Genomic DNA, 27,562 nt, shown 5'->3' on the forward strand with positions numbered 1-27,562 from the left:
CCGTCCAGCTGGGGTGGGGAACCACGGGTTCGGAAGTACCTCTTTGGAACCTTAGAGTTCGATGGGGAAAAAACTTTGGAAATTGAATAATGTCTAGTAGAATTTTCTAGATTCGGTGAGCACACATCAGAATCACTGGCAGTGGGGGGTGGGGAGGCTTATTCAGAGAGGAGTTGCCCAGTGCCGACCATCTCCCCTGCCTACTGGGAATGCTGCTGTGTAGGTTTGGGGTGTGCCCCAGGTAGCCTCATGTTAGGTGATTCTTTTCTTTTTCTTTTTTTTTTTTTTTTAAGATTTTATTTATTTATTTATGAGACACACAGAGAGAGAGAGAGAGAGAGGCAGAGACACAGGCAGAGGGCGAAGCAGGCTCAATGCAGAGAGCCCGATGTGGGACTCGATCCCGGGACTCCAGGATCAGGCCCTGGGCTGAAGGCAGCACTAAACCACTGAGCCACCCAGGGATCCCCATGTTAGGTGATTCTGATATATTCCAGAGCTGGAGAACCACTGATTTAGAAGGTCAGAATACACATGCGTGCGAACGCCTTCCCTGTAAGACAGTGTGATGAAATAGTAATAGTAATGATGCTGGCTGGCGTTCTAGACCATGGCTTACAAGCAGGGACTACATCGAATGCCTTGTAACATCGATAGTTCATGAAACCCTGACGCAGGTGCATATATTCCCATTTTACAGGTGAGAAAACTGAGGCCAGGAGGAATAGAGTGACTTGCTCAAAATCACCCGCTTCGGGAGCAACAGAACCAGGATTCTAAGGAAGTCTGTTGGAGGCTGGCACTCAACAGACTTGATACTCATTTCTTTTCACCAAAATGGGTATTTTGAAAGTGAAGCTGCTCACTTTCAGCAGATGTCAGAGAAGCTGCTTGCCAGGTTGGGTAGTTGGAGCCACATCTTAGAAAGTGGATGAGATTTGGGAATCCAGGCTAAAAACGAACCGTGTCTCTTCCTTGCAGGGGTCAGCTCTCATAGCCAGGAAAATCTTTGCAGCAAGGGGTTCCAAAAATTTTGGGATCCACAGTCCCTGTCCTTGGGGGCCAGACACTGTAGTGGTGGATGAGTGGCAGACACACAGATTGCTGCATGTGCTGGGAAGCAGCAGAGATAGGGCCAGAGCCTGGAACACGGGAAATCCTCGAGGGATGGAGCAGTCAGGGCAGACCGCACAGAGCTGGTGGGATTTGGACCCCACCTTGAAAAATAAGTAAAATGTACTTAGCGGTAATATATTTAGGAGCCTTTTGAGTCTGGTAGCTTCCATATCAGACCCTTTGTCTTTTTAAAACATATACATACTGCAAATCACACTCTCAAAAAGCTTTAGAGATCGTGTCAGTATTGGGGGCCTCTGGGTGTTTCAGTCGGTTGAGCACCTGACTCTCGGTTTCGACTCAGGTCATGACCTCTGGGTCATGGAATCGAGCCCCACATGGGGCTCTGCCCTGAGTGCAGAGTCTGCTTGAGATTCTTTCTCATTCTCTTCCTCCGCCTCTGCTCCACCCCCCCATGTTTTCTCTCTCTCTCTCAAAGAGATCTTATTTATTTGAGAGAATGAGCGTGAACAAATGAGAGGGAGAGAGAGAGAGAGAGAGGGAGAATGGGAGGTAGAGAGGGAGAGCCGGAGTGGGGAGAGGAGGAGAGGGAGAAGCTGACTCCCCCGCTGAGCAGGGAGCCTGACACAGGGCTCGCTCCCAGAACCCCTGGCTCATGACCTGAGCCAAAGTCAGGCGCTTAACCAACTGAGCCACCCTGGCGGCCCAGTAAATAAAATCTTAAAAAAAAAAAAAAAAAAAAAAATCATGTCAGTATTTGTTAGGGGTTTCCCAAGGGTCTGAGCTTAGGAAAGCTAGTTAATTTTTCCGAGCTTCATCTTTCAAATGAGAATAACAACAATCCCCAGCACATGGGATTGCTGAGTGATTAAATGAAATGATGTGATCATATTTCCTGGCCTGTAGTAGGTGCTCAGGAAATTGTAGCTACACCTCCCTTTAGGCCTTGAAAGGCTGACTGTTCACCTGTTAGAGTTCCCATTAGGATTCTGGTTCCTCAGGAAGGGTCAGGTGGAGAGCTTCGGCCACGTAGCAAGACAAGGAGCCAGGAACCCAGGTCTAGTCCAGGAGGGCAGCACAGCCTGAGTGCAGCCAGGATTGTTGGCACCTCGCCCTTGCCCTTTCTTGGCGTGACCAGCTTGGAAAAGGCCTCCACAAAGGGTGGAGGCCCTTTGGGATTTAGTCAGACCGCTGGCAACAACAGAGGCCCTGGACTGGGGGAGCTCACTCTTCGGGTCTTGGCCAACAGATTCCATGGTGGTACACACCAAGTCCTCCCTCTGTCCATGGCCGAGGCTACGTCCTGGTGATGGCTAACGGGGGAGGGGTGGGGAGAGGCAGGCACTCAGGTGGAGAGCCGGGGCATCTCTGCCACAGGGCAGGCACTCACCTGTGAAATGCAAGGTGCTCCCCAGTAGGAGCCTTTCCCCCCAATTTCTGAAACTGGGTGTCCGCAGGCTGGCGGGAGCTGGAAGGAGCCCCTGTGACTGGGATTTTCCCTCTCGTAGCGCTTAAACCAAATGGATTTCTTCTCATTTCCAACACGTCTGGTGATGATGAAATCCAGAGCGGGTCCTGCTGCCTGGAGTCCAAGGACACAACCTTACGAAAACCTGTCGTAAATGTCTGTCGGCCAGTTTAACTCAGCTTCCACAAAGACAGGATATGAGAATAGAGCCCACTCCTGTTTGAGGATGGTGCCAGCTAACTTTTCCATGGCTCCGGTTTCTGGAAAGCCTGCTAACGGGAGTTCCTCCGCAGTGGGCTTCCTTAGGCTCACCTACACTAGGCCGACGTCCTCATCGTCACACGTGTGAACCTGCTGGAATCTGGGCAATGGGGTGCTTGGTGGCTTTAATTCAGAGATTTTTCAAGGCAGGGAGCACTCCTCCCCTCCCCTGGGAGGCCAACAACACAGCCGCATTGAGAACTTCCATCTGCTGGAGACAGTGGTAGGAGCCAGGGCCAGTGGTGACATGCGGGAGTGGGAGCCAGCACGTCGTGGGGGCCGCAGATTGTATGACAGTGAGGAGTTTGCCCCTGGAGTTGGCAGGTCTGGTTTCTCTGCCCAGCCCTGCCGCTTCCTAGACGTGTGTCCTGTCTTTCCCCACGGTGGGGGGAGAGTCGCATGCCTGCTTCGTGGGGCTGCTGTGAATTGGGAAACTCATCCAAAGTGCTTAAGTGCTGTATGGGGCCGCCCATAAGCACTCCGGAGAGGTGGAAAAGTCACTTCCCTGTGCCAGGCACAGTGGCAGGCGTTTCACGGGTGGCATTTGTCACATCTTCATCACTGTCCAGTGCATCGTATTGTTCCCAGTTCAGGCTGGCAGGTCCGAGGGTCAGAGAGAAACTGTCTAGATCCGGGTCACACAGAAGAAAAGCAGAGAGAGTCGGGCTTTAAACATATCTGTGCTGTTAGGGTCCTCTCACACTTGTACCTCTAGAAAGGCTTTTCTTACACTTCTAGAAAGGTGTTTTCAAAACTGAAGGTAACACTCATTGATGAAGCTAAGTTGCATAAACTGATACCTTCCTGAGATGAGGGAAAGCGGGATCTTTCTCCAGTATTTATAGATGCGTGTAACTACACTAAAAATACAGAGTAACACTGAAGTTGTCTCCACCAGGAGCTCCGAGGTTGACGTGGGGAAGCCCAGGGGAAACCAACTAGGGAGAGTCAGCAGCTGGCCAGGCAAAACCTTAACGTAAAGGTACGCACTGCGCTAACAGTGAATATGTAGGAGAGGGAGGAATGGCTTTCGAGGACCTTCGTGTTTACTGACGAGGCTGCCCAGGGATGCCCAGCGTGATGGAGGATGATGACTGTTCCTCTGGGGGGGCGGGGAGCAGAGGGCTGTGGGAGCACAGGTGCAGCTCCTTCTCCGGGAATCAAGGTAACTTGGTGGTGAAGGGTGATTTCCTTAAAGGATGGGCTTGCATTTCTCAGGTGGGAAAGAGCTGGGAAGTACTTTGAGGATGGGGTACATGGCATGGTTTGGTGACACAAGAGGAATGAGAACGTCTCCTTATTCCTGAGGGGCTCAGGCTGGGGGGATGGAGGAGGAAGACAAGCAGACAGACATTGACCAGCCCAGGGCTCTCTTAAGAGGGATGGCCCGGGCATGGGGAGGAAGGAAAGGGAAAGAGAGGGGGCTGGAGGGGCCAGGGGAGGCTTTGCTGAGCTGAGCTAGGAAGCAGGATGTTAGCAGAGCCCAAGGGTAAGTAAGGAGGGCATGCATGAGCCTGTCATGGTCTGGAGTCAGAAACAGCCTGACGGGGCTGGAGCACAGGCTGTGAATGAGAGAATGTCCAGGCAAGGCTGGGGAAGCCCAGAGCCTCCTCTCCAGGGAGGACCCATGAGGCAGGACTTGGGGGATTACATTAGAAGGACTTTGAGAAAGATGGTTCCTGTTGCTACAGATGACCAACTCTTTTTCCATTTTAAAGCCCGATGACATCTCCATCGAATAGTCAGCCTGAACCTTCCTTTACTGCCCTTGTCATTTCCAGAATGGCTGTGCCACCCCCCTCCCCCGCCCCATCTGCATAAATCCCAAGAAACCAGGGTTGGTTTACCCGGGAGATGAGACTTGCTCCTCGAGTTTTGTCGTAGCCGTGCTCACTTCCTAATGGTGCTGTAACACTTAGCACAGACTCGGTGCTTTAAAACAGCACAAATTGATTTTCCTACAGTCTGGAAGCCAGAAGTCTAAGATCAAGGTGTCAGCAGGGCTGCATTCCTTCTGGGGGCTTCCAGGGGAGGATTCCTTTCCTTCCCTTTCTGATTTCTAGAGTCTGCCTGCCTTCCTGGGCTCTCGGGCCTTTCCTCCCTTCGCCCCACCTCTCATCAACTTCTGGAACTGCCAGCCACCTCTCCTCCTTGTAAGGACGCTTGTGATTACATCACACTCAGATAATCCAGGATTATCTCCTCATCCTGAGATCCTTAATTACATCTGCAAAGTCCCTTTGCCACACAAGGTAACATTCACAGGTTTTGGGGGTTAAGAGGTGGGTGTTTTGGGGTGGCGGGAGAATAATTCAGCCTACCGTGTACTTGCCTCTTTTGGGAGGCCTTAAAAATACCCTAGTAATGGGGCAGTTTCTGTGTCAGCAGGACCACCGGCCACTGCCCCACATCGTGTCTGATAATTTCCATGGGAAATTTAACAGTACAGTTTCCCGGAAAAAAAGAAAAGGGAAATCCATCCTTTCCCCACCCCTCCCTTAAGTGTCCTTCTTTGGAGTATTCATCAAGGACAGTGACATTAATAAAATGAGAGGTAATGGTTGCTCGAGGCAGCTGGGGTTGAATAAAGGGCTCTGTAGTCCAAATCTAGAGTTCAGGGTCCAGTTCCCAATTCTCATGAACGCTTTCACCTTTGGGCAGGTCACTTCTCTGGGCCTTCCTTTTCATGTCTGCAAAATAAGGGGGGTCCCGTGGCATCCGTTAAGATCTCCTGCTCGGTACTGGTGCTTTCTTGAGGTCCAGTTGCTGTTTTAAATGTTCCCACCACCATCCTGCCATCCAGAGTAACAGCAGGAGAAGAAGGTGGCCGGAAGACACGGCTCTCAGCCACGTTTCCAAACATGCTCAGGAATGCGATGGTTTTTCTTCTTTCTAGATGCATCAAGATCCCTACCCTTCAAACCCCTCTGTTGGGACTTCTGTCTCATAACGTGACTTTTTCTTAAAAGTGCCAGCCACATGTCTGGCCTTCTTTCGGTGGTCTCCCCCTGGGGCTCAGCCCTTCTCTGTTGAAAGCACTCCCATTTCTTACCTCAGATGGAGGAAGCCCTGGGCTGGGAGTCATTAGACCCCACTTCCTCTCTCTGCTCCATCATCTGCTCACTGGGTGACCTTTGGGAATCACTTAATCTGATCTATAAAATGTGGATGATTGTATGTCCTCTGTCTGCTGCACGGGCCCATTGAGAGGGTCAGATGGGGTAACAGATGTACATGTACTTTGAAGAACATGAGACATGTTCTAAAACATGAGCTGATTGTTTTATTATCACTGAGCAGCTCATCTTTGGGTTTTAGGGCCTCAAGTCTCCTGCTGTGATTTCTTGTACGCGTGTGCATATGCATGCCTGTGTGTTTGTGTGCATGTGTCTACATGTGTGTGCATGGGTGGGTTTTGCTGGGAAGGTCCCAGGCTTTACCTACCCTTTCCCACCTCCCTGGAGAACTCTCCCTGGCTGTGGGTAAGAGTCATTTGTTTTTGTTTTGTTTTGTTTTTTCTTCAGCTCCTTCTTTCCTGCCACTTTCTTGGAGACTATTTGCATTTCATCATTAATAACTCCGGAGCGATATGTTATTTCTGTCCTGAGGGCCCCTGGAGCCGAGGGGACCCCTTCGTGATGCTGGATAGGAAAACTTGCTGTTAATTAAACTTCACAAAGCCACATGCCACTTTCCTGACCCTCTGTTGTTACCTAGGGAGTCTTGTTACGTCGGGGTGGGGTGGGGGGGCAGAAACCACAGGGCCAGGGGAAGGGAAATCTCTGGCCTTGTCTGCATTTCTCTCTGGAAAACTCCCCAGTGATCCTGGGCAGTGAGCAGAGCAAGCAGGTACATCTGTTTGAAATGCACACTCTGCATTTTTGGTGCTCCTTATTTTCCTCCTGCAGGGAAAGTTTTGTTTCTTTACCTTCCGAAGCAGGATTTCCACTTAGTCCCTGAATTGTTTGACAAGAGGTTACCCGTTGATGCTAACCAGATAAACGGTGTTTTAATGTGCTTTGGTTTCTAAATCAGAAACCTTGGCCCTTTTCAGTGAGAGAGCTTTGTAGCAGAGCCGGGCCCACTGGTATGTACGTTTCTGCCTGTAGGTTAGGAAAGATTGGAGCCAGATTTTAAGCTTGAGTTACTCTGATCTCAGACAAGGCTCCAAAGAGCCCTTGTTCATTTCTTGTGGCATTTCATTAAGTGTCAGAAGTATTTCATTAGTTATCAGAACAAAGATCACATTTGCCATGAGAATGCTGCGTTGAACTTCCTCCAAGTCATTCATAACTCCAGGTTCCAGAAGAAAGATATGATGGGCCATGGAAAAAATCTGACTCCAATATATGTGTCCCAGAAAGGGGATCTCGACTTTGCATTTGGGACCCCTAGGGCTTCTCCTTGGATGCACGCCTGGTGGCAGCTTGAGATGCCTTCGCGTGAGGATGGGATGGGGACACATCCTGGATGCCTGCGTGACTGTGGTCTCCTTCCCAGATCCTCCTCGCACATCGCAGAGCCAGCTGTCATGATGGTAAATGTTTTTATTGCCCCTCCTGTGTGCCACGCCATTTACGTGTGTTGTCTGGGCCCCAACCAGCCCCATTTCACAGTTGAGGACTCCGAGCTGAGGTAGAAAAGTCCCCAGCATCGTGCTCCCAGAAGGAGCAGAGCGGGATCTGGAGGCGTCGTTGTCCGACCCCCGGGTCCCCACTCCTCCCACTGCCACCCCAAGCCCATACACTGGGGCCGGGTGATTTAGCTGGACGTGAGAGGGTTTGGGACACAGGTGCTGTGGCCTCTCTGTTGGTTCTCGTGGCAAAGTGCTAACAGGTCCTTACGGGCTTCTCGAGTCCTCTCTTGCTTAATCCATCCGTTGTCTCTTTCCTGGACGTACCGTTCTTCTGGCTCCCCTCTGTTAACCAGAACGGGAACAGTGATGACTGACATTATCAAGAGTGTACTGTGTGTCATAGGCTGAATAATGGCCCTCCGAAAGCTCCTCATTCCTGGAGCCTGCAAATGCCAACTTATTTGGAAAAAGGGACTTTGCAGACACGGTTACGTTGAGGATCTTGAGATGGGGAGATCATGCTGGATTACGCAGGTGGGCCCTGAGTGCAACCACGAGTGTCTCTGTAAGACAGAGGCAGAGGGAGACTTGATACCCAGACACACAGAGGACAATGGGATGTGAAGACAGAGAGCGTCTTGAGGATACTTTTCTTGGAGGTCACAGTGTTGGGTCTACCAGCTGGGGAACACTGCAGCCAGCAGAAGCCCAAGAGGCAAGGAAGCAGATTCTCTCCTAGAGCCTGAGGGAGCACAGCCCTGCCTTGAACTTCTGGCCTCCAGAGCTACGAGAGAATAAATTTCCATTGTTTTAAGCCATCAAGTTTGAGGTAGTTTTGTCATGGCAGCCCTGGGAAATGAGCACATGGTGCATATGGCTCAGAGCTCAACCTCAAAGGGCCTGTATGAGTACAGTGTCCATGTTGTCCCTTTTTTTATATGAGTAGAAAACTCTGTACCTGGAGGTGGAAGCACCAGCCTTGGGGCCCAGAGCTAGGAGGGATTCTAAGGGGGTCTGCCTCCAAGCCTGTGCATCACCACTGTTGATTTTTCCCCTTCCTCCCCAACCCCTTTCTCACTCAGTGCCCCCTAGGTCAGGCCTGGGTCAAGATTAGGACTTGCCCCTAGAGCCTTCCTTTTCCCCTTTATGGTTTGACTTCCAGGCCCACGATATCATCTGAATTCCATTCCGTATCTCTTTCATGTGGGAACATTCGGTCCCCTGTGCGCCACCTGCCCCCAGGAGCAGTGAGCTGAGATTTCTCTTTCCCTCAGCAGTTGGAACGCAGGCCATTGTCGGTTAGCACTGAAAATGTTTTCTTTCTGGATTTGGAGGGAAACAGTAATTTCTTCCCCCTGTTTTCCAGTAAATTCTCATTCCAAACGGTCCATCCCTATAATCCTTTGTGAATGGCATTTGGTATTTATAAGCTATGCTATATTGCAGCTGTTTGAACTCCTGAAGAGCTTACAATTCATTCAGTAACATTTGTTAAAATTACAATAATATTAACGCAGACTTCTAGCTCGGACAGGTTGTTTCATGTCTTGTGGACTCAGTTTCCTTTTGTATGAAATAGGAGTAATGACCCCCTCTGCTGTTTGCAGTGGTGGTCGAGTGGGATAACACGCATAAACCATTCAGCAGGTGTGTAAATCGTTGGCATTGGAATACTGAATTTATTTAAACACATGATGCTCCATATTTTGGGGGATGGAGTAAAACTCTAGAACAAATCCCTCTTTCTTCCAGTTCACTGAGAGTGACCTAAATAACTTCCCCTCATGCAAGGAAGAAAGTTATGCATCATTCTTCACAAGTGGCTATTATGCTTGAAATATTTCATATTTATGATAAAGAAAAAAATGAAGTGATATATGGTATGTGGATACATAGAAAGTGGCTAAAACATTCAGAGCAGGAGAAGCATCCAGAATATGAGAGAAATACCATTGTTTCCTCTGCGGGCCTTTCATGTAAAAGATGTTCAAGAAATAGAAGTTGTGTTATAATCACCGTTGCTGTAATATTAATGAATTCAGCAGGACTTAGAGAAAATCGTTCTTCAACCTGCATCAGCCTGCTGTGGGTCAGCCTCTGGGGTGGGGGGTCAGCCTCTGGGGTGGGGGGGGCACTGTTTGACAGTCGGCAGGGGAGAGGGGCTAGGAGCTCACATTTGCTTCGCACCTGCCCGGGCCAGGCACTGTACCCCACAGGTAATCTCATTTGGTTTCCCCTAAGCCCCCGTAGTCCTGGAGGGCTGCTCAGGTTCGGATTACATCCCACACCAGCAACAGGTTTGACTCCCAAGAGGACTCCTCTCCGTTACGCTCGAGAAATGAATGCATGTACTGTTCTCTCACGCAAAATTGGCTGCGTACCACTCAGCCCACGTTTGGCTCTCTGCCTCTGCAGTGATCCTCACTTGTCAGGGTTGGAGGCCCTGTGTGTCTCCCTTTTGGGAAGCGCAGCCACCGTGGTAACCGCCAGTTACGGAGTGCCACCGTGCTGGTCGCTTTACCTTCATTATTTCACTAATCTGCATGACAGCCATGTGAGGTGGGCACTCTTACTCCCATTTTAGGGATGAGATGTGGAGTGACTTACCCATGATTACACAGCTAATAAGTGGCTGACCTGGCCTGTTTGATGGAACACCTGGGCTTCCTAGCACCCCATGTTTACCACTTTTGTCCCACTACCCCCAGTGGGACAGTCTCTTACTCTCCTTGCTTTTCAAGGACGCCCTGCCCAGCAGGGTGGGCCCGTCATCTTGGCTCTGAGTTCTCTAGTGTTAACTTAGCCTCAGCTGGAAATGCCTCTCTCTTGGACCTCCACTAGTTCATTTGTCATCTCTGTGAATCCAGAAAGATTGCCCTTCCTCTAGCCAGATTCTTCTCTCCACTGGGGGAGCACACGCTAGACTTCAACCCCCAGATGTCCTTGTGCAGTGGATAACCTGCTCAACTGTAAGCGGTGTCCCCACACCCACTGGACGCCATTGCTTTCTGTTGGTCTGAAATTGGTTTACTCGAAACACCCACTCGCAGTTGTCTTCATTCCATCCTCTCTGAGCCCACACTGGATAAAAGCTCCTGAAGACTGGTCCTGGAAACCCGGGACCACTCAGATGCACAGCAGACCGAGGAGCACAATAATGACTTATTCTTAGGAATGCTTGGCTAGTTTTCAAATGCTCAACAAGAAGCAGCAGCCTGATGATAATACCCGAAGGCAGAACCTCGGGCCTCTCCCAGGATTGCTCCAGAAGGGCTGGGTGTGTTCCGAAGGCCTCTCCTCAGTTTTATTTTTAGGAGCGTGTGTGGGGCAGCCCTATGAACCTCACCTCCTGGGAGGTCAGCGGTTGGGTCACCGGGGATAGGGTCTTCTTGAGACTTGGCTTTCCTGTGCAAAAAGAGCCTTTCAAACTCAGAACTGCTCTACAACCAGCGTTCTGCTTCCTTTGCTGGCTTGCTTGCCCCTTTGCCCCTTTGCGAAAAGATTTCTTTCCTTTCTCTTGTTAGTACAGATTCATTACTCCCCGCTGTGTCCTTTCTCCCTCTTCTTCTTCTGTCTTCCCTCCCTCATTTAGAAGCCTTCCAGATCCTTCTTCCCTGAAGGCTCAGAGCAAACCTGTCCACTGAGTCTCACACTGGTCTTTAGATGCAGGCCTTATATACTTTCTGAGGAGCAGCTGCAGATCTGGTCAAGGTGACTCACATCCGTGACAGCGTGTGCCGCACAGTAGGCAACCAAGGAAGCTTTTGTTTTCATCATCTTAATTTTCATTTCCCTAAGTGGTCAGAGTTTTGCCTCTTACCTTCTGTGGACACCAGATAATTTATTGCCCAGAACAGTTCTGGCAGGAGCTACAGTCTTCTGAACTTGTAAGAAGACACATGTACTCAACCTAAACCACTTGCTCACAGCCTCTTTGAACTTCACCCATGCTGTCCTTTCTCCCTGTGGCGGGTTGCGTTGTTCACAGTGGAATGGGGTGAGTTTCAAGGCCCTGGGACTCTCTTTCCAGCTTTAGGCTGCAGACTCCTTGGTCCAGCTTGCCATGGGTCACATGGCTCCTTGGTGAACACACATTTCCACCCTCCAGCTGCTGTTCCCTCTCGTTCTTCCTCCCCTGGAATTCCAGCTCTCTCTCGGGTCTTTCTTGGTGGTGGCCAATGGTAATTGACTTTCAATTTCCCCAGCTCCCTTTGCTTCCTACCAGATGCATGAGGCTGCCATGCTTTCTTGCTTACTGGAACTCAGAGCCTTTTCATCTTTACTAACTGACCCAGAAAGGTAGGCTTTATCGATGGATTGGCTAGAATGTTGAGTAGTTAAGCTGTGGTCTCTTAACGTGTGTTATCTCAACAAAATTCGCAGAGGGCCTGGGGACAGAGCTGCCACTGCTCTCAGGGATTGTACACACAGGATAAGAAACTGGGTAATTCATGCCCTGGAGAACCAGACAGCTTGAGAGGGAGCCAGGCCCCTTCCCTAATGACGTTACCAAGACACAGTGTTTGTGCTATGGCAGAGGGGCATGCAGGCTGGGGGCACTGCCTGTGCAGGCCCCAGAGCCCTGACTGTATGGGGTGGCTCAGGGGAAGCACACAAGGCACCGATATTTATGTTGAGCTTGGAAGGCTGCTCCAGTGCAGAAATAGGTAGCTTAGAATTCCAGGCAGGGCCTTGGAGGCACAAGGGCTCAGTGTGTTTGGGAAATGCTGAGTGCTCCCTTATGCCTGGAAAGGGTGGGGTTGGGAGGAGGCAAGGGGAGGGAGCTGAAGCCTAGAGTTGAATCTGGTAAGACAGGCTGAGACCAGATGATGAAGAGCGAAACAGAGCACCAAACTGAGCATGCCTTAAAACCACCTCAGTTTGAACTTTATTTCTAGGCAGAGATGAGCTGTAAGGGTTTTACGAACTTGAGGGTAATGATCAGGGCTGTGTTAAGAAAGACAAATCCAGTGGAGAGAGAGGTCAAAAGTACATGAGCTTGCTCATCTTGACTGGGGTACCTGATGGGTGGACATGGTGTCAGGCAGCCTGGGAATGTGCAGTGGGGTGTTGGTCATCACCAAAAGTACTAGACTGGGCATCAAAGTCATTGCTAATTTACAGACTCAAAAGAAGCTCCCAGTTGGGCCTGAGGCTGGTGGTAGCCTCCGCTGCTTTAAAATCTTTCTGGGAGTATATGCCTTTTCAGTTATTGACAGTGACATTTCAGAGGAACACTTAGTCCCCTGATGATTTCTGCCCCCCTCACTCTTTAGGCTTTCAGCCTATTTATAAGTGGGTGTTTTATATCCAGTCAAAATGTCTGCATAGTTAAGTATTGAGGTTCCTGACTTGCTTTCTCTTTGTGATGTTGTTTATACAGTGGACGCAGCCTCAGAGAGGCTGAATGGAGGTTTCTGTATTTGCTCCTTAGGATCCTCGGATGTCCACACACAGTCACAACCTAAAAGATTCAGTGGAAAAACAGTTTAGTGTTTTCCTTTTTATTTGCTTGCATATATCGAAAGCCTGTGCAGAAGGCAGAAAACACATTTTTTTTAAGTTTCTATTTTAATCCCAGTGTAGATAACATGTTAGTTTCAGGTGTCCAAAATAGTGACTCAACACTTCCATACATCACCCTGTGCTCATCGTGACAAGTGCTCTCCTTAATCCCCAACACCCATGTCACCCACCGCCTCCCCTCACTCCCCTCTGGTAACCACCACTTTGTTCTCTAGAGTTCAGAGTCTGTTTCTTGATTTGTGTCTGTCTCTCTTATTTTTTTTTTCCCTTTGCTTGTTTGTTTTGTTTCTTAAATTCCACGTATGAGTGAAGTCATATGGTGTTTGTCTTTCTCTGAAGTATTTCACTTAGCATAATGCTCTCTAGTTCTATCTGTGTCATTGCAAATGACAAGATTTTATTTTATTTCTAAAATTATTTATTTATTTATTTATTTGAGAGGGACAGAGAGCACATGAGCAGGGGGTGGGTGGTTAAGGCACAGCAACAGGGACAAACAGACTCCCCACTCAGTGGGGATCCCCTATACACGGGGCTTGATCCTAGGATCCCGAGATCATGACCTGAGTCAAACTCAGATGTTTTAACTGACTTAGCCACCCCAGTGCCCCTACATTTCATTCTTTTTATGGCTGAGTCATATTCCACTGTAAATATATACTACCTTTTCTTTACCCATTCATCAGTCGATGGACACTTGGGCTGCTTCCGTATCTTGGGTATTGTAGATAATACTGCAATAAACATAGGGGTGCCTGTATCCCTTTAAATTAGTGGTTATTTAATCCTTTGTGTAAATATACACTAATGCAATTTCTGGATCCTAGAGTAGTTCTATTTTTAATTTTTTGAAGAACCTCCATACTGTTTTCCAGAGTGGCTGTACTAGTTTGCATTCCCACCAACACTGCAAGGGGGTTCCCCTTTCTCTTCACCCTCATCCACATCTGTTGTTTGCTGTGCTGTTCCTTTTAGCCAATATGAGGTGTGAGGTGGTATCTCATTATGGTTTTGATTTGCATTACCCTGATGCTGAGTGATGTGGAGCATCTTTTCATGTGTCTGTTGGCCATCTGGATGTCTTCTTTGGAGAAATGTCTGTTCATCTCTTCTGCCCATTTTTAAATTGGATTATTTGTTTTTTGGGTGTTGAGTTTTACAAGTTCTTTAAACATTTTGGAAACTACAGAAAAAAAAAAAAAAAACCCTTTTCCGGGAGAAGAAAGGATAAGAAGTGACAAATGGGTCTGTCTCAGCTCCTCCCTCTTGGGTGATTCCCCAGGTTTCATTGGTGTCCTTCAGAGATGTATCCTGCGTTATGCATATGCATTTTCGTGTCCTGTGTACATTTTTTTCTCTGTTCTTTTTCTTCTTTTTTTTTCACATAAACAGGAGCATGGACATCCTCAGTTCAGTGACTTGTTCTTTTTTACTTTAACCATGTTTTGGAGGCAATTTTGTCTCAAGACGTATGCATCTCCCTTGTTCCTTTAAACAGCTTCATTGTCCTCCAGTGTCTGCCTGTACCATCATTTAACTCGCTCCTTATTCCTCCATTTAAGGACATGTGTGTTGCGTTTCACATTTATAATTCATTCATTTATTTTTAAGATGTTATTTATTTATTTGAGTGAGTGCACACACACGCGGAGGGAGGGGCAGAGGGAGAGGGAGAAGCAGAGGGCCTGCTGAGAAGGGAGCCCCACCCGAGACTTGATTCCAGGACCCCTGGATCATGATTTGAGCCAAAGTTAGATGCCTAACTCACTGAGCCACCCAGACGCCCCTTGCATTTATCATTTAAAAAAAAATTTTTAAAGATTTTATTTATTCATGAGAGATACAGAGAAAGAGAGAAGCAGAGACACAGGCAGAGGGAGAAGCAGGCTCCATGCAGGGAGCCTGATGTGGGACTCGATCCTGGGACTACAGGATCATGCCCTGGGCCGAAGGCAGGCACTAAACCACTGGGCCACCCAAGGATCTCCAGCATTTATCATTTTTAAGTCACGACTCAGATATGCAAAATGCAAACTGATTTTTCTATAACCAGACTTGGTTCATGAGCCTCTGTTTCTGCTGCTGCAGGACAACAGCCAGTTCTGGGAGACTCCAATGCTCCGACTGTCGGTTCAGGGTTTATACTCAGTTTGGTCAGGATTCCCTCCTTTCTTTGCATCCTCTTTTCTCTCTGGGGGGGATGTGGCTCCCGGATGAAAAGTTCCTGCACAGTCTTGATAAAGGGAGCACCGTGTCTGCTCTGCCTCATTGCTTTCCACTCTTTGCAGTAACTGCTTCCAAAATCCCCACAAAAACTCCTTTGGGATAACCCCTTGGGTGGGTGCCTCTGCCCTGACACCTGCCTCCCATCCTGCCCCCCTGTCTTGCTCAGGGGGCGTGTTGGATGAGGTCTTCCCCACAAGGCGGGCAGGTCCCTTCTGTCTCAGGCTCCTAAACGCATCTGGAGTTTGTATTGTACCCCATCCCAGGCCGCAGCATTCTGGCCTAATCTCTGGTTACGGCCTCTCACTTTGTCCCTCATCTGCCTGCTAATCAAACTCTTTATTTCCTTTGGTTTGAGAAGATAATTCCGAGGTAGTTCCTCAGGCCTGTCTCAGGTACAGAGACGGGCCAGCCAAATGTGGCCCAAAACATGGGCTTGGTGAGAGTTTCGTTTTGATATATAATAACAGTGTCAAGTACAAATATGACATATAATCTTTAAAATAATTCCTTAAAATCATGGGGAGATGATTCATTGGATGTAGTAAAGAGTCAGTAGGAGGTCAGACTTTCTCAGCAGCATCTGGCACAGGGACTCCCCAGCACCCCTGCTTCTGTCTGGCATCTCTAGTCATCAGTAATCTTCCATCCCACCACCCTCCCTCCCATCTTCCCTAGGGAAGAACTGATTTCTGCTTATCTAGCCATTCAGCTCAGGTACCTAGGTGCAAAGGAGTGCTACTTCTCTAAATGCTGTGAGAGCCAGAGCCCCCAGGATCAAGCAGGGCAAGGAGACCTCCCCCTGGAGCAGGGACAGCTGGCGTCACTGCCAGTTCCATTCATAGAGGTCCAGCTCCTCCAGGGTGCCCAGGCTCAGACTCCTGGGGCTCCTTGCGGGCCCGTCCCAGGGGCTGCTGCTCTGCTGGATGCAGTGGCCCATGTGTGGTTCATGTTAGCACAGCTGAGGGAGGCTGGGCCCCTCGCAGAGACTTGTCTGAGCTCTAAGGCCAAACAAAAGGGAAGTAAACATGGAGAGCATAAGAAATACAAACAGCCTGGCTTCTGGAGAGAGCAGGCTTTTCTTGCTGCCCATTCCACTCAGTGCTAAGCGAAGAAGTGGGAAGCCGTCCTATGGCCGCAAGCAGCTGACAGCCTGGCCTCGGTGGCTTTCCAACTCTGACAGACATGCATGGAAGCACCCCAACTCCTTAATTCTTCCCTCCTTTTGAGAATAAAGCCCGAGTTCCAGACCCTGCTGGGCCCCTCTTTCCATTCTGAGAACCTGTTCCTTCTCCAGGGTTCGGTACCAGGAATGACCTCTCCCGGTGGACAAGACTTTTATCCTTACATAGAGGGAGGTGGCCTTATCCTCAGCACCACATTAGTTTAACAGTCTTTTAATATAATACAGTATTTTGTAAAGCAGAGATTAAACAAATGCATAAATGGAGAGGAGGCTTTTCCTTCATTTGGCAATCAGGGCTTGAGTCATTCATTCATTCATTCATTCATTCATTCATTCATTATTTCAGTTTTTCAATCGTTACTCAGCTCTTCCTATTGTCACCGTGCCAGGTTCCAGGAATATAAGACAAAGAAGAGGTATCCCCTGCCCTGAAGGAGCCTACAGGCCAATAAACTAAGGCAGACTAGACAGATCGAGCTGTGACAATCACATGGGGTCCAGTGGGAGGATGAAAGAGAAGGACATTGATTTCATGCGGTGAAGGGTTGGGTGGAGTCTGCACCAGGAAGAGCATTACTAGGGAAGTAATGCTTCAGCTAAGTACTGAGCGGAGGGGAGAGGGAGGTAGTCCAGGACATGGTGGTGGAGAAGGCAGCCTAGAGAGGAAACATCACGAGTGGAGCATGAGAAATAAGTACATGGAGCGTGGGGTGGGTGGTCCATGCTGTGCCAGGGCCATGACAAGACAGGCAGCATGAGCCATGTTATGCTGGCTGAGTGGCAAAGCCAAGGACTATGGACCTAAAACAGAGATGTGGCGAGAGTGGAAGAGCCAGCCCACCCCGGTCGGTGGTGTGGTACATGGGAGTGAAACAGAGCAGTGTTTTTCATGGTGTGGTCCACAGACCGCCTGGGAACCTATTAGAAATACAGATTCTCAGATGCTGCCCCAGATCTCCTGAATCAGACTCTGCAGATGGGGGTCAGTGGCCCGTTTTTACAAAACTTCCTGGTGATTCTGGCACTTACTCGAGTTTGAGAATGGCTGAGGTGGAGACTATGGGAAGAACTAGGAGGAGAAGTCTTGTAGGGAAAAGATGATGAATTTGGGCTTGAATGTGTTGAGTTTGTGAGATGTCTGCGGGGATGAGTAGGGGGAGGGTGGTCCCATGACCCACAGCATCAGCATCACCTGGAAGCTGGTTACAAACACACAATCAGAGGTCCACCCAGGTCTCCCGAATCAGAAGCTGTATTTTGGCAAGATCCCCAAGTGAGAAGCAGACTCTCTAGTCTAGAGGTCAGTTGGGCATATGTGGTTAACACTCAGAAGGGTCTGGGCAGGCAGGAGAAGTGGGGTGTTGTCGTTACAGGTGATGGAGGACACACATCCAGGGCACATGCATAGGGTTGAGAAGGAGACTAGATGTGGTGTCTGTGCTGGAATCATCGCACTGGCCGGGCCTCACGTCACAAAGCTGCCCAGCATCACACATGATGAGGCCCTGGGATGGCAGTCAGCCCGTCGTAAGGAAGAACATTTTATGTACTTATTACCCTTTCCAAAATGCTATTTCCATCCATTATCTCAAGAAACAACAATTTCCCAGACACCCACAGTAGGTCACTGGAAGAACTGGGACCGGAACCTGGTGTCAGAGCCCTTACTGTCAAGTTCTTGTCACTGAGCCATCCTGTGGGGGAGGGAAGCATTTATTTATGTTATCAGGGCCCGAAAACATTACACATCATGCTCAGTAGATGTTCCTAGAATCCACTCAGTGAAGGTTTGTGGAGCAAATGCTGGAAGACAAAATGACAAAAACTGCCTTCAGGTTCAAAACATGCATTCCTATTGATAACCTCAATTTGATCTTTATGATACCATTGTAAGTAGGTAAGACACAGATAATTCATGGCCTAATTTTTAAAAAAAGTAACAGCTTTATTGAGATATAATTAATATGCCATAAAACCAATCATTTAAGGTGTGTAATTCAGTGGGGCGCCTGGGTGGCTCAATCAGTTAAGCATTCGACTCTTCATTTGGCCTCAGGTCATGATCCCAGGGTTGTGGGATCGAGCCCCTTGTTGGGCTCCCTTCTGAGTGGGGAGTCCGCTTCTCCCTCTTCCTCTGCCCCTCCTCCTGTCCTAGGGCTTTTTCTAACATAAATAAATAAATCTTTAAAAACATACATAAAAAATAAAGTGTAAAATTCAGTGGTTTTTATTATATTCACAGGCTGTGCAACCATCACCACTGTCTAATTACAGAACATTTCCATCACCCCAAAAAGAAACCCCATACCCTTCAGCTGTCACTCCCAATTTTTCCCTCCCTCCTGATTTTCCCTCCCCTCCTGGCATCTGCTGAACTTCCTTTAAATTGTTATTTATTTTTTAAATTTAAATTCTAGTTAGTTGACATACAGTTCAGTATTGGTTTCGGGAATAGAATTCAGTGGTTCATCGCTTACATACAGCGCTCAGTGCCCATCACAACAAGTGCCCTCCTTAATCCCCATCAGTTATCTATCCCCTCCCCTACCCACCTCCCTCCATCAACCCTCAGCTCGTTCTCTATCCATCAAGAGTCTTTCAAAAAAAAAAAAAAAAAAGAGTCTCTCATTATTTCTCTTCCTCTCCTATTCCCCCCTTGCTTATGTTCATCTGTTTTGTTTCTTAAATTCCACATGAGTGAAATCATATGGTATTTGTCTTTCTCTAACTTATTTTGCTTTAGCGTAACACACTCTAGCTCTATCCATGTCATTGCAAATGGCAAGATTTCATTCTTTTTGATGGCTGAGCAATATTCCATTGTGTATATATAGCACATCGTTGTTCATCAGGCGATGGGCATTTGGGCTCTTTCTATAGTTTGGCTATTGTGTAATCTCCTTTCTTTGTGGATTTGTCTGTTCTGGGTAGTACACATCAGTATGATATGTGGCCTTTCATTTTGGCCTCTTTCACTTCGAGTGTTCTTGAGGCTCATCTCTGTTGTAGCCCATCTCAGTACTCCATCCTTTTTATGGCTGAATAATAACCCATTCTTTGGATATACTATGTTTTGTTTGTCCGTTCATCACGTGATGGACTTGGGTTATTTCTGTTTCCAAGCTGTTATGAAGAAAGCCGTTATATACATTCACATACAAGTTTTTGTGTGGATATGTATTTTCATTTCTGTCGGGTATATAGCTAAGATTGGAATTGTTGGGTCATATGGTAACACTACATTTAACTTTTTTGAGGAGCTTGCAGGTAGCGTTCCAAAGTGACTGCACCATTTTGCATTCCCTCCAGGAATGTGCGAGGTTCCAGTTTCTCTGCATCCTCCTGACACTTGCTATTATCTGTCCTCTCTCTTTTAGCCCTCCTGGTGGGCATACTCCCATTTTATAGGTAAGAAAAATGGATGGTGCATTGTTTGCCAAACTAAGCGGCCAAGCTAGAACTTTTTTTTCCTTTAAAGCAAATGCCTATACGATGCATGCTCTGTGCTAAGCATCATTTGGGTCCTTTGCTCTTACTGTTTATTCCTTACAACAACCTGTAAGGAAGGTACTATCATTGTCTTTGTTTATAAATGCATACAGGGCAGGACTGGGCCTACAGTGAAGCCCTGGGGCACAACTTTCAAGGAGACCTCACTCTCAGATTCCACCAGCACCGGGGCGACCTTTAAATGCTGCATCCTGTGTACCTCACTGGCCTCTCCCTAGTCCTGGCCCCGTTTAAAGAAACTGAATTATCAGAAGACTGAGCCACTTACCCAAAGTTGCATAAGTTAGTAACTGGCAGAGCTGGGATTCCAATCAGGAAATCTGGCTTCAGAGTTCAAGTCATGAATCACTATGCTGTGCTCACACCTAGGCCTAGGTGGCCAAACTGGCCTTTTTCTGTTTCTTTCTCAAGACCCACGTTTCCAAAATTTGACAAGTGAGGAGTCCAATGTAAAATCCCAAAGATGTGCTATGACCAAACAGAACCAACTAACCTTACGGCTTCCCAGGTACCTACCACATGCTAACCCCTGAAGGGCTAACTGACCACACACTCTCCCTTGGCCGCATCTGTACTCATCACCCCAACTCTGCATAGATCTGCCCAGTTCGAGGAGGCCACCCTGCAAGTGGCCAGATGGACCCTGTCCTGGTGGGGAAGAGGCCATCCTGAACCACCAGGATGATGAGTTCTGACCACTGTGAGGAAAACACATGCTCCCTTAGCCAAGTGGGGATTAGTCTGCCCCTCGTTCCAGGGTCCCAACTCAAATATTCATAAATCATATCTCTCACAGTCACACCCTGACCAGCTGCTCATTCTTGTTAGCCCGTTTATCAGTTAGCTGGTCATGTGTTTTTGAAACATCATCTTTCCAGTGGTGCTGCTACTCCAGTGGGTTTTGAATGGTTTTCCAGTTTAGGCCAAGGCTCTGTAAGGCAGTGTGAATACAAAAATGTCCATCGACACCTGTGTATTGTACCTCCTCGGGATGATGGGCAGCCTTTGGAAAGATGCTTACTCAAGTCATCAGCCAACAGTAGCTTATCTCTCTGCTGCCTCTGTTCCCCTAAGGGCAGGATCAAGTCAGTCCTGGTTCAGTAGCCCTCGCTAGGTGAGCTGCAGCATTGTAGCCTGGCCCAGGCCAGCAGATTGCTGTTAGGTCCTAAGAAAATTTTGTAGATGTTATTCTCCATTAAAAATGATCACTTTTGGGGTGCCTGGGTGGTGCAGTCAGTTAAGCATCTGACTCTTGGTTTCAGCTCAAGTCATGATCTCAGGGTCGTGAGATGGAGCCCGTGCCGGGAGTCCGCTTGAGTTTCTCTCTCCCTCTCTCCCTGCCCCTCCCCATGCCCATGCACTTGAGCATTCTCTTTCTCCCTCAAGTACATAACAAATCTTTGGAAAAAATGATCACTTTTATGGTTGCGTTCTCATCCTTTGGTTTGGAATTTCAATTCACCAAAGCTATGCGACTCTGGACCAGCAGCACCAGCAGCACCTGGGAGCTTGTTGGAAATGCAGTCTCAGGCCCCACCCCAGACCAATCAAATCAGAGTCTGCCTTGAACGAGATCCCTAGTTGATTCCTCTGCACAGCCAAGTCTGAGAAGCATTGCTTCACGTGTCCTCATTTCTCTATTACCTTCAGCTGGCATCTCCACCTGGCACTTACTTTGAGGCTGGAATTTCTGGTAGGCTTTCAGATCTTAAAAGGAAAAGACATACACACAGAAATTCTTTCCCTCGCCTTTACATGATGTCATTCATTTTACCTGGCCTGCCACAAGAAAGAAAAAGGCAAATTACATCCAAGTTATATATATCTTTAAGACTAACTTCTTAATTGTGTCTCTTAAAGCAGCACGCTGGATTCCCCCATCATTAACAGAGTCCCTAGTGTTGCCAAGATTAATCGCGAAATGCCTAAAGGCAAAATAAACACTGTAGCGCAGTTTAATTCAAAACCCTATCAGCTAAGAATGAAGGTGCAATTAGTGATAAAGATGTTAATAATTAGTTGTGGTCTGTTAAATTTTACATTCAGTGGTTACATAGAGTGAAGAAAGAATTTCCTCACGAGGACAGAAATTAGTGTTTCACCTTGATTGCTATTTTAATGTGCTTATTTTAATGGGGCCATCCTGTAGAAACCCTTGGGCACATTTCCAATTTTACATAAATGTAGAATTAATTATTATGGAAGCATATAATTTTAGAGTTGGAATGACCTTCATGGTCATTAGATCCAGCTCAGACATTTTACAAAGAAGTAAGAAATGGTTTCTTCAGGTCCTTGCACAGAGTATTGGAACCTCGCTCCCAGCTCAGACCAGTGACCCTGAAACCCTTCTCACATCCCTGCAGACAGAAATGCTTCCTCTCGCCTCAGAATTCTCAAGCCACCGCGTGCTGTTGCTCGCAAGGCCGGATCCCACCTTGTGTTATGTTCTGGTTGCTTTCAGGTTGTAAGATTGGGGACTTGGGAACCATATCTGACTCATTTTTATATTTTGACCATTCCTAGCTCTGTGTTTTATAAACAGTAGTTGTGCAATAAATTTACACCCAACGGTCTGCTGGAACTATTCTATCCCATTCACTAGAGCTGATTGTATCTTTATAATGGTGCCTCGCGATGAGTCATGGTGGAAGCATTTATGCCCTGGATGTAGGAAAATGCCACAAATCAGGGCTTTCTCCTCCCTGGAAAACAGTTATTAAACATATACCAGCGTACAACTCTTTATGTGATTTTTTTCTAAGGTCTCACAAGGCAACAGGTCTTGACAAAATCTAAAGATGGTACCGACACGAAGATACGCCCGTGCACCCACTGTTCGGTGTAGGGTATCCGACTGTTTCGCCTCCTCTTCGGGGATTAAGTTTGACCCAGTGCAAGTCAGGCGTCAGAACTACATTAGGGTGTGGTTGCTTGGCTATAAGTTCCACTTACCTGGAAAAGCTATTTGGGCATGAAGGGTAATGGAAACTGGTCTGAAATATCAGGCACAGTTGAGTGAGAGAGAAAAAAAAAAAAGAAAAACACAAAAAAACAAAAAACAAACCCACAAATTATTTTCAGAGAAAACAAATGAACAGGAAGTTGCTGTGGCCGGAATTACAATCATATACTTCTCAGAAAACCTTCAGGGGCTCCCTACAGCCACTGAACGGGTCCAGAGGCCCTGCCACAAGTCACGTACTGCCCACAGCTTACCGTGCCAACCTCACTTTGCACCGCTCACATCGCCCACCTTCATGCCACCTTCCGGCCTCCGTGGAGCCTCCCTGGGCCAGCTTCCAGGACAGGACGTCCCCTCCCGGAATGCCCTCCCTCTGCCTCCACGTGCCCCCATAGGCGCTCTCCCAAGGTTTCCGTCCCTGCCCGGTCCCCTCCAGCGGGGATCACAGTTTCTAGGTTGACATGGACCTTCCTGTGACTCACGCATCTGCTCTTGTGCATCTTCCCTTAGGAGCAGGACCCGCGGTCCCATCGGCCCTGGCAAGTACGGCTACGGAAAGGCCCCGTATATCTTGCCGCTGCAGACCGACTCGGCGCACTCATCACAGAGGCTTCGCAGGCAGAGGGCCTCGGCCCGGCCCCCCGGGCCCCCGGAGGCGTCTGGTCCTGGCCACGGCTACGGCGCGCGGGCGCACCAGGCTCCCCGGCAGGGGCCTCGGTACCAGAGCGACAGTGGCCCTCGTTCCGGGCTGCAGGCCTCCGAGGCGTCCGTCTACCAGCTGCCTTTGACTCATGACCGAGGCTTTCCCGCAGCTTCCGGGCTCTTCCACGGCCTGGAAACCAGCAGCAGCCCCGGCATGGGGGCAGCCCCGAGCTTCTCGCAGCCTGCCCGGTCTGCTGCCATCTCCTGCATCGGGGCCTATCGGCAGTACAAGCTGTGCAACACCAACGTGAGTACACGCGGCCTCACGCCTCCTGGGAGACCGAACGGCCTACACCCGGGTACCTGCTGCCCCTCTCTCCTCCCTCCGGGCATTCGCCGTGGATTCTGCTCATTCTTCTCATTTTCATGAGGCTGTTACCTAAGTGACTAAGGGATGACTTTTTGAATCACTTATTGACAGTCCCTTTTTTTAAATTTATTTTTTACTGGTGTTCAGTTTGCCAACATATAGAATAACACCCAGTGCTCATCCCGTCAGTGCCCACCTCAGTCACCCCCACCCCCCGCCCACCTCCCCTTCCACCACCCCCTACTTCGTTTCCCAGAGTTAGGAGTCTCTCATGTTCCATCTCCCTCTCTGATATTTCCCACTCATTTTTTTCTCCCTTCCCCTTTATTCCCTTTCACTATTTTTTATATTCCCCAAATGAATGAGACCATATAATCTTTGTCCTCCGATTGACTTACTTCACTCAGCATAATACCCTCCAGTTCCATCCACGTCGAAGCAAATGGTAGGTATTTGTCGTTCCTGATGGCTGAGGAATATTCCACTGTATACATAGACCACAGCTTCTTTATCCATCATCTGTCGATGGACACCGAGGCTCCTTCCACAGTTTGGCTATTGTGGACATTGCTGCTAGAAACATCGGGGTGCAGGTGTCCCAGTGTTTCACTGCATCTGTATCTTTGGGGTAAATCCCCAGCAGTGCAATTGCTGGGTCATAGGGCAGATCTATTTTTAACTCTTTGAGGAAACTCTGCACAGTTTTCCAGAGTGTCTGCACCAGTTCACATTCCCACCAACAGTGCAAGAGGGTTCCCCTTTCTCCGCATCCTCTCCAACATTTGTGGTTTCCTGCCTTGTTAATTTTCCCCATTCTCACTGGTGTGAGGTGGGATCTCATTGTGGTTTTGATTTGTACTTCCCTGATGGCCAGTGATGCAGAGCATTTTCTCATGTGGCTGTTGGTCATGTCTATTTGACAGTCCCTTTTGCTGCGTATCAGACCACCTCCACATTCTCAGTGGCTTTTTATCAACAATATTTATCCTTTGTGCCTGGGTTGGTGTTGGTCAAGGGCAGTTTGGCTAATTTAGGGCCTAAGGTGGTGGTGCTTCAAGAAGTGGGAGTTGGGAGGGGGGCAGGTGTGACTAGCATCAACATGTTCCAGTCTCCTGCCGTTCCTGGCGTGAGCACTTGGGATATTATTGATGAAAAAGTCTGATAGTGAATAACTTGCTGAAGGTTCCATTGCTAAGCAGTAGCAAGGAAAATTATAAATGGAAACTACATGAGGTGACCAAATGTGTGTGTGTGTGTGTGTGTTTTAAATATCAGCTTAAAGACTGTGTAAAGGAGAAAGAAATAAGAGAATGTCCAAAGATTAAATTTCCAAGTTGCTATATTTTTAATTAATAATTTAATCTGCCTTAATATTCCGTTACTGGGCAACAGGACAGCTGTTACATATTAGCTTCAATTTCCTCATTAAAAATATATTTCCTGCTATAGAGTCCATAGAAATGACTTAATTTGTGATTTTAATAATTCCTCTGAATGCCTGGATTGCTCTGTAGCCTGTTCTTCCACTGACAGACTTCAGGAATTATTAATTTTTGTACAGCAGTGATTTTTCTAAAACCATCGCTAATCAGTCAACCATTAAGTCTTTATTAAGCATCACTGCCTTGTAACAGAACAGGTGCTATAGAAGATAAAAGAAGAGTTGTATTATCTGTCTTGTAGGGTCATTAAGAGGATCAAATGAGATGTTAAGACAGGGCTTTATAACAAAAAGAAATACTTGTGTCCGTGATCATACATGGTCCCTGTCCTTGAATATCATTACTATCCTTTTAAAATAATGGGATGCCTGGTGGCTCAGCTGTTGAGCGTCTGCCTTTGGCCCAGGGCGTGGTCCTAGAGACCCGGGATCGAGTCCCACATCGGGCTCCTCACATGGAGCCTGCTTCTCCCTCTGCCTGTGTCTGCCTTTCTCTCTCTGGTCTCTCATGAATAAATAAATAAAATCTTTTAAAAAATTAAAAATGCAACGAATTCAGGGGTTGCCTGGGTGGCTCAGTTGGTTAAGCATCCAACTCTTGGTTCCAACTCAGGTTACGATCTCAAGGTCGTGAGACTGAGCCCCGTGGCTCTGTGATGGGCTCCACGCTGGCCACGGAGCCTGCTTAAGATTCTCTCTCCCCAGGGATCCCTGGGTGGCGCAGCGGTTTGGCGCCTGCCTTTGGCCCAGGGCGCGATCCTGGAGACCCGGGATCGAATCCCACGTCGGGCTCCCGGTGCATGGAGCCTGCCTCTCCCTCTGCCTGTGTCTCTGCCTCATTCTCTCTCTCTTTCTGTGTGACTATCATAAATAAATTTTTAAAAAAATAAAAAAAAAAGATTCTCCTCTGCCCCTCCCTCACTCTATGTCTCTCTTCAAAACTTAAAATCTTTAGAACAAATAAATTAAATGAATTCATTTCTAATGTAGAACACATTCTCTCATGGACTAACTAGTATGTTTCTTAATTTTGAGGATCACATAAACCATAAAGAGAATGAAAAAGTGAGAAGGCATTTGACATGTACTGAACCTGAGATCTATTTAGTATTTCTCTCGCTTCACCTACAATTTTCAAGTGTGAGCATTTTGCCAGGTCTGTGCTACTGACAGCAGGGCCGCCTCTCTCCATGTAGATATTGTGGCTTCTCTGGGGGCTGGGATGACTCCACTACTAAGGACACCAAATTGTGAGGAATTTTAGAAAATTCTTGTGAATTTATGATGTCTGCCATCATTTGACAGCTAGCAAAGTCACATCTCAAGCCCAGGACGGGGAGGTGAATGTCGACAAAGGATTATACAGCTTTAGTTCCCTTCTCTTGGCTGTAACATTTCACACAGTGTCCTCCCCAGCGCACCCCATCATCCCAAGTCCCATCCACTTACCTTATTGAGAGGTGTCATTCCGTAGAGGTCCCATTACTGCCTATCTTCTTTTTATAAGCCCATGGCTTCTTGGCACTTGGGCCACCCCTCTCCCCCACGAACACCTTAAAACTCTCTCTGTGTTAGGGGTCCCTCAGACCTTTGCTAGGTTTGATGATTTGTTGGGAGGACTCAACAGCTGTGATTTATTACAACAAAAGGGTACAGAGAAATATCAGCAAAGAGAAAGGCACGTGAGGCAAAATCTAGAGGAAACCAGACACACGCTTCCAGGACTCCTCTCCTAGTGGAGTCTCACAGGGGGTGCTTCATTCTCCCAGCAATGAGTTGTGACAACACGTGTGAAGTGTTGTCTACGAGGACAGCTCATTAGAGACTCTGTGCCCAAGTGTTTTATTGGGGGCTGGTCACAGGCCCCCTCTGCCTGCCACATACCAAAATTCCAGACTCCCAGTAAGAAAGCAGGTGTTCAACATAAACTGTATTGCTAATGCAAATAGTTTGGGCACAGCAAGTCACTCTCATCACTTCAGGAGTGATGGAAACCCTTAGGAAATCCGAGTTCCCAGATGCCAGCCAAGGACCAATCTTGTAAGCAGGCCTTTCTGAAGACAGCCATTTCAGTCCTGCTGTCCTGGGTCTTGCACACTTCCTGCATGGACCCATGTGCTCTGGCACCTTAGTGTGGATGACCTCATGTAGACATTTACCTGTCCCTCCCACCCCCTCAGTGGGGAACATGAAGAGATAACCTGAATCTCCAAATTGTGTACCTCTTCCTACTCCAAGGGGAAAGAAGTGAAGGGCAGTATTGTGAAAAATCATATTTGTCTAATAGGGTATCCAGGTTATCACTTATGTCTCCTCC

The 27,562-nt window shown here is 47.9% G+C and overlaps 1 protein-coding gene across 2 annotated transcripts in view; it reads left to right on the plus strand.

The window, feature by feature from the left end:
* THSD4 (thrombospondin type 1 domain containing 4) overlaps window positions 1-27,562 on the plus strand; it is a 573,677-nt gene that overhangs the window by 89,012 nt on the left and 457,103 nt on the right. For both annotated transcript variants that reach the window (XM_077881722.1, XM_077881723.1), the window contains exon 5: window positions 23,303-23,741. In XM_077881722.1, the coding sequence (XP_077737848.1) occupies window positions 23,303-23,741 (439 nt within the window). The remainder of the gene's footprint in view (window positions 1-23,302; window positions 23,742-27,562) is intronic.

The sequence above is a fragment of the Canis aureus genome, chromosome 32, assembly GCF_053574225.1.
Source record: "Canis aureus isolate CA01 chromosome 32, VMU_Caureus_v.1.0, whole genome shotgun sequence".
In the NCBI taxonomy this organism is placed as follows: Eukaryota; Metazoa; Chordata; class Mammalia; order Carnivora; family Canidae; genus Canis; species Canis aureus.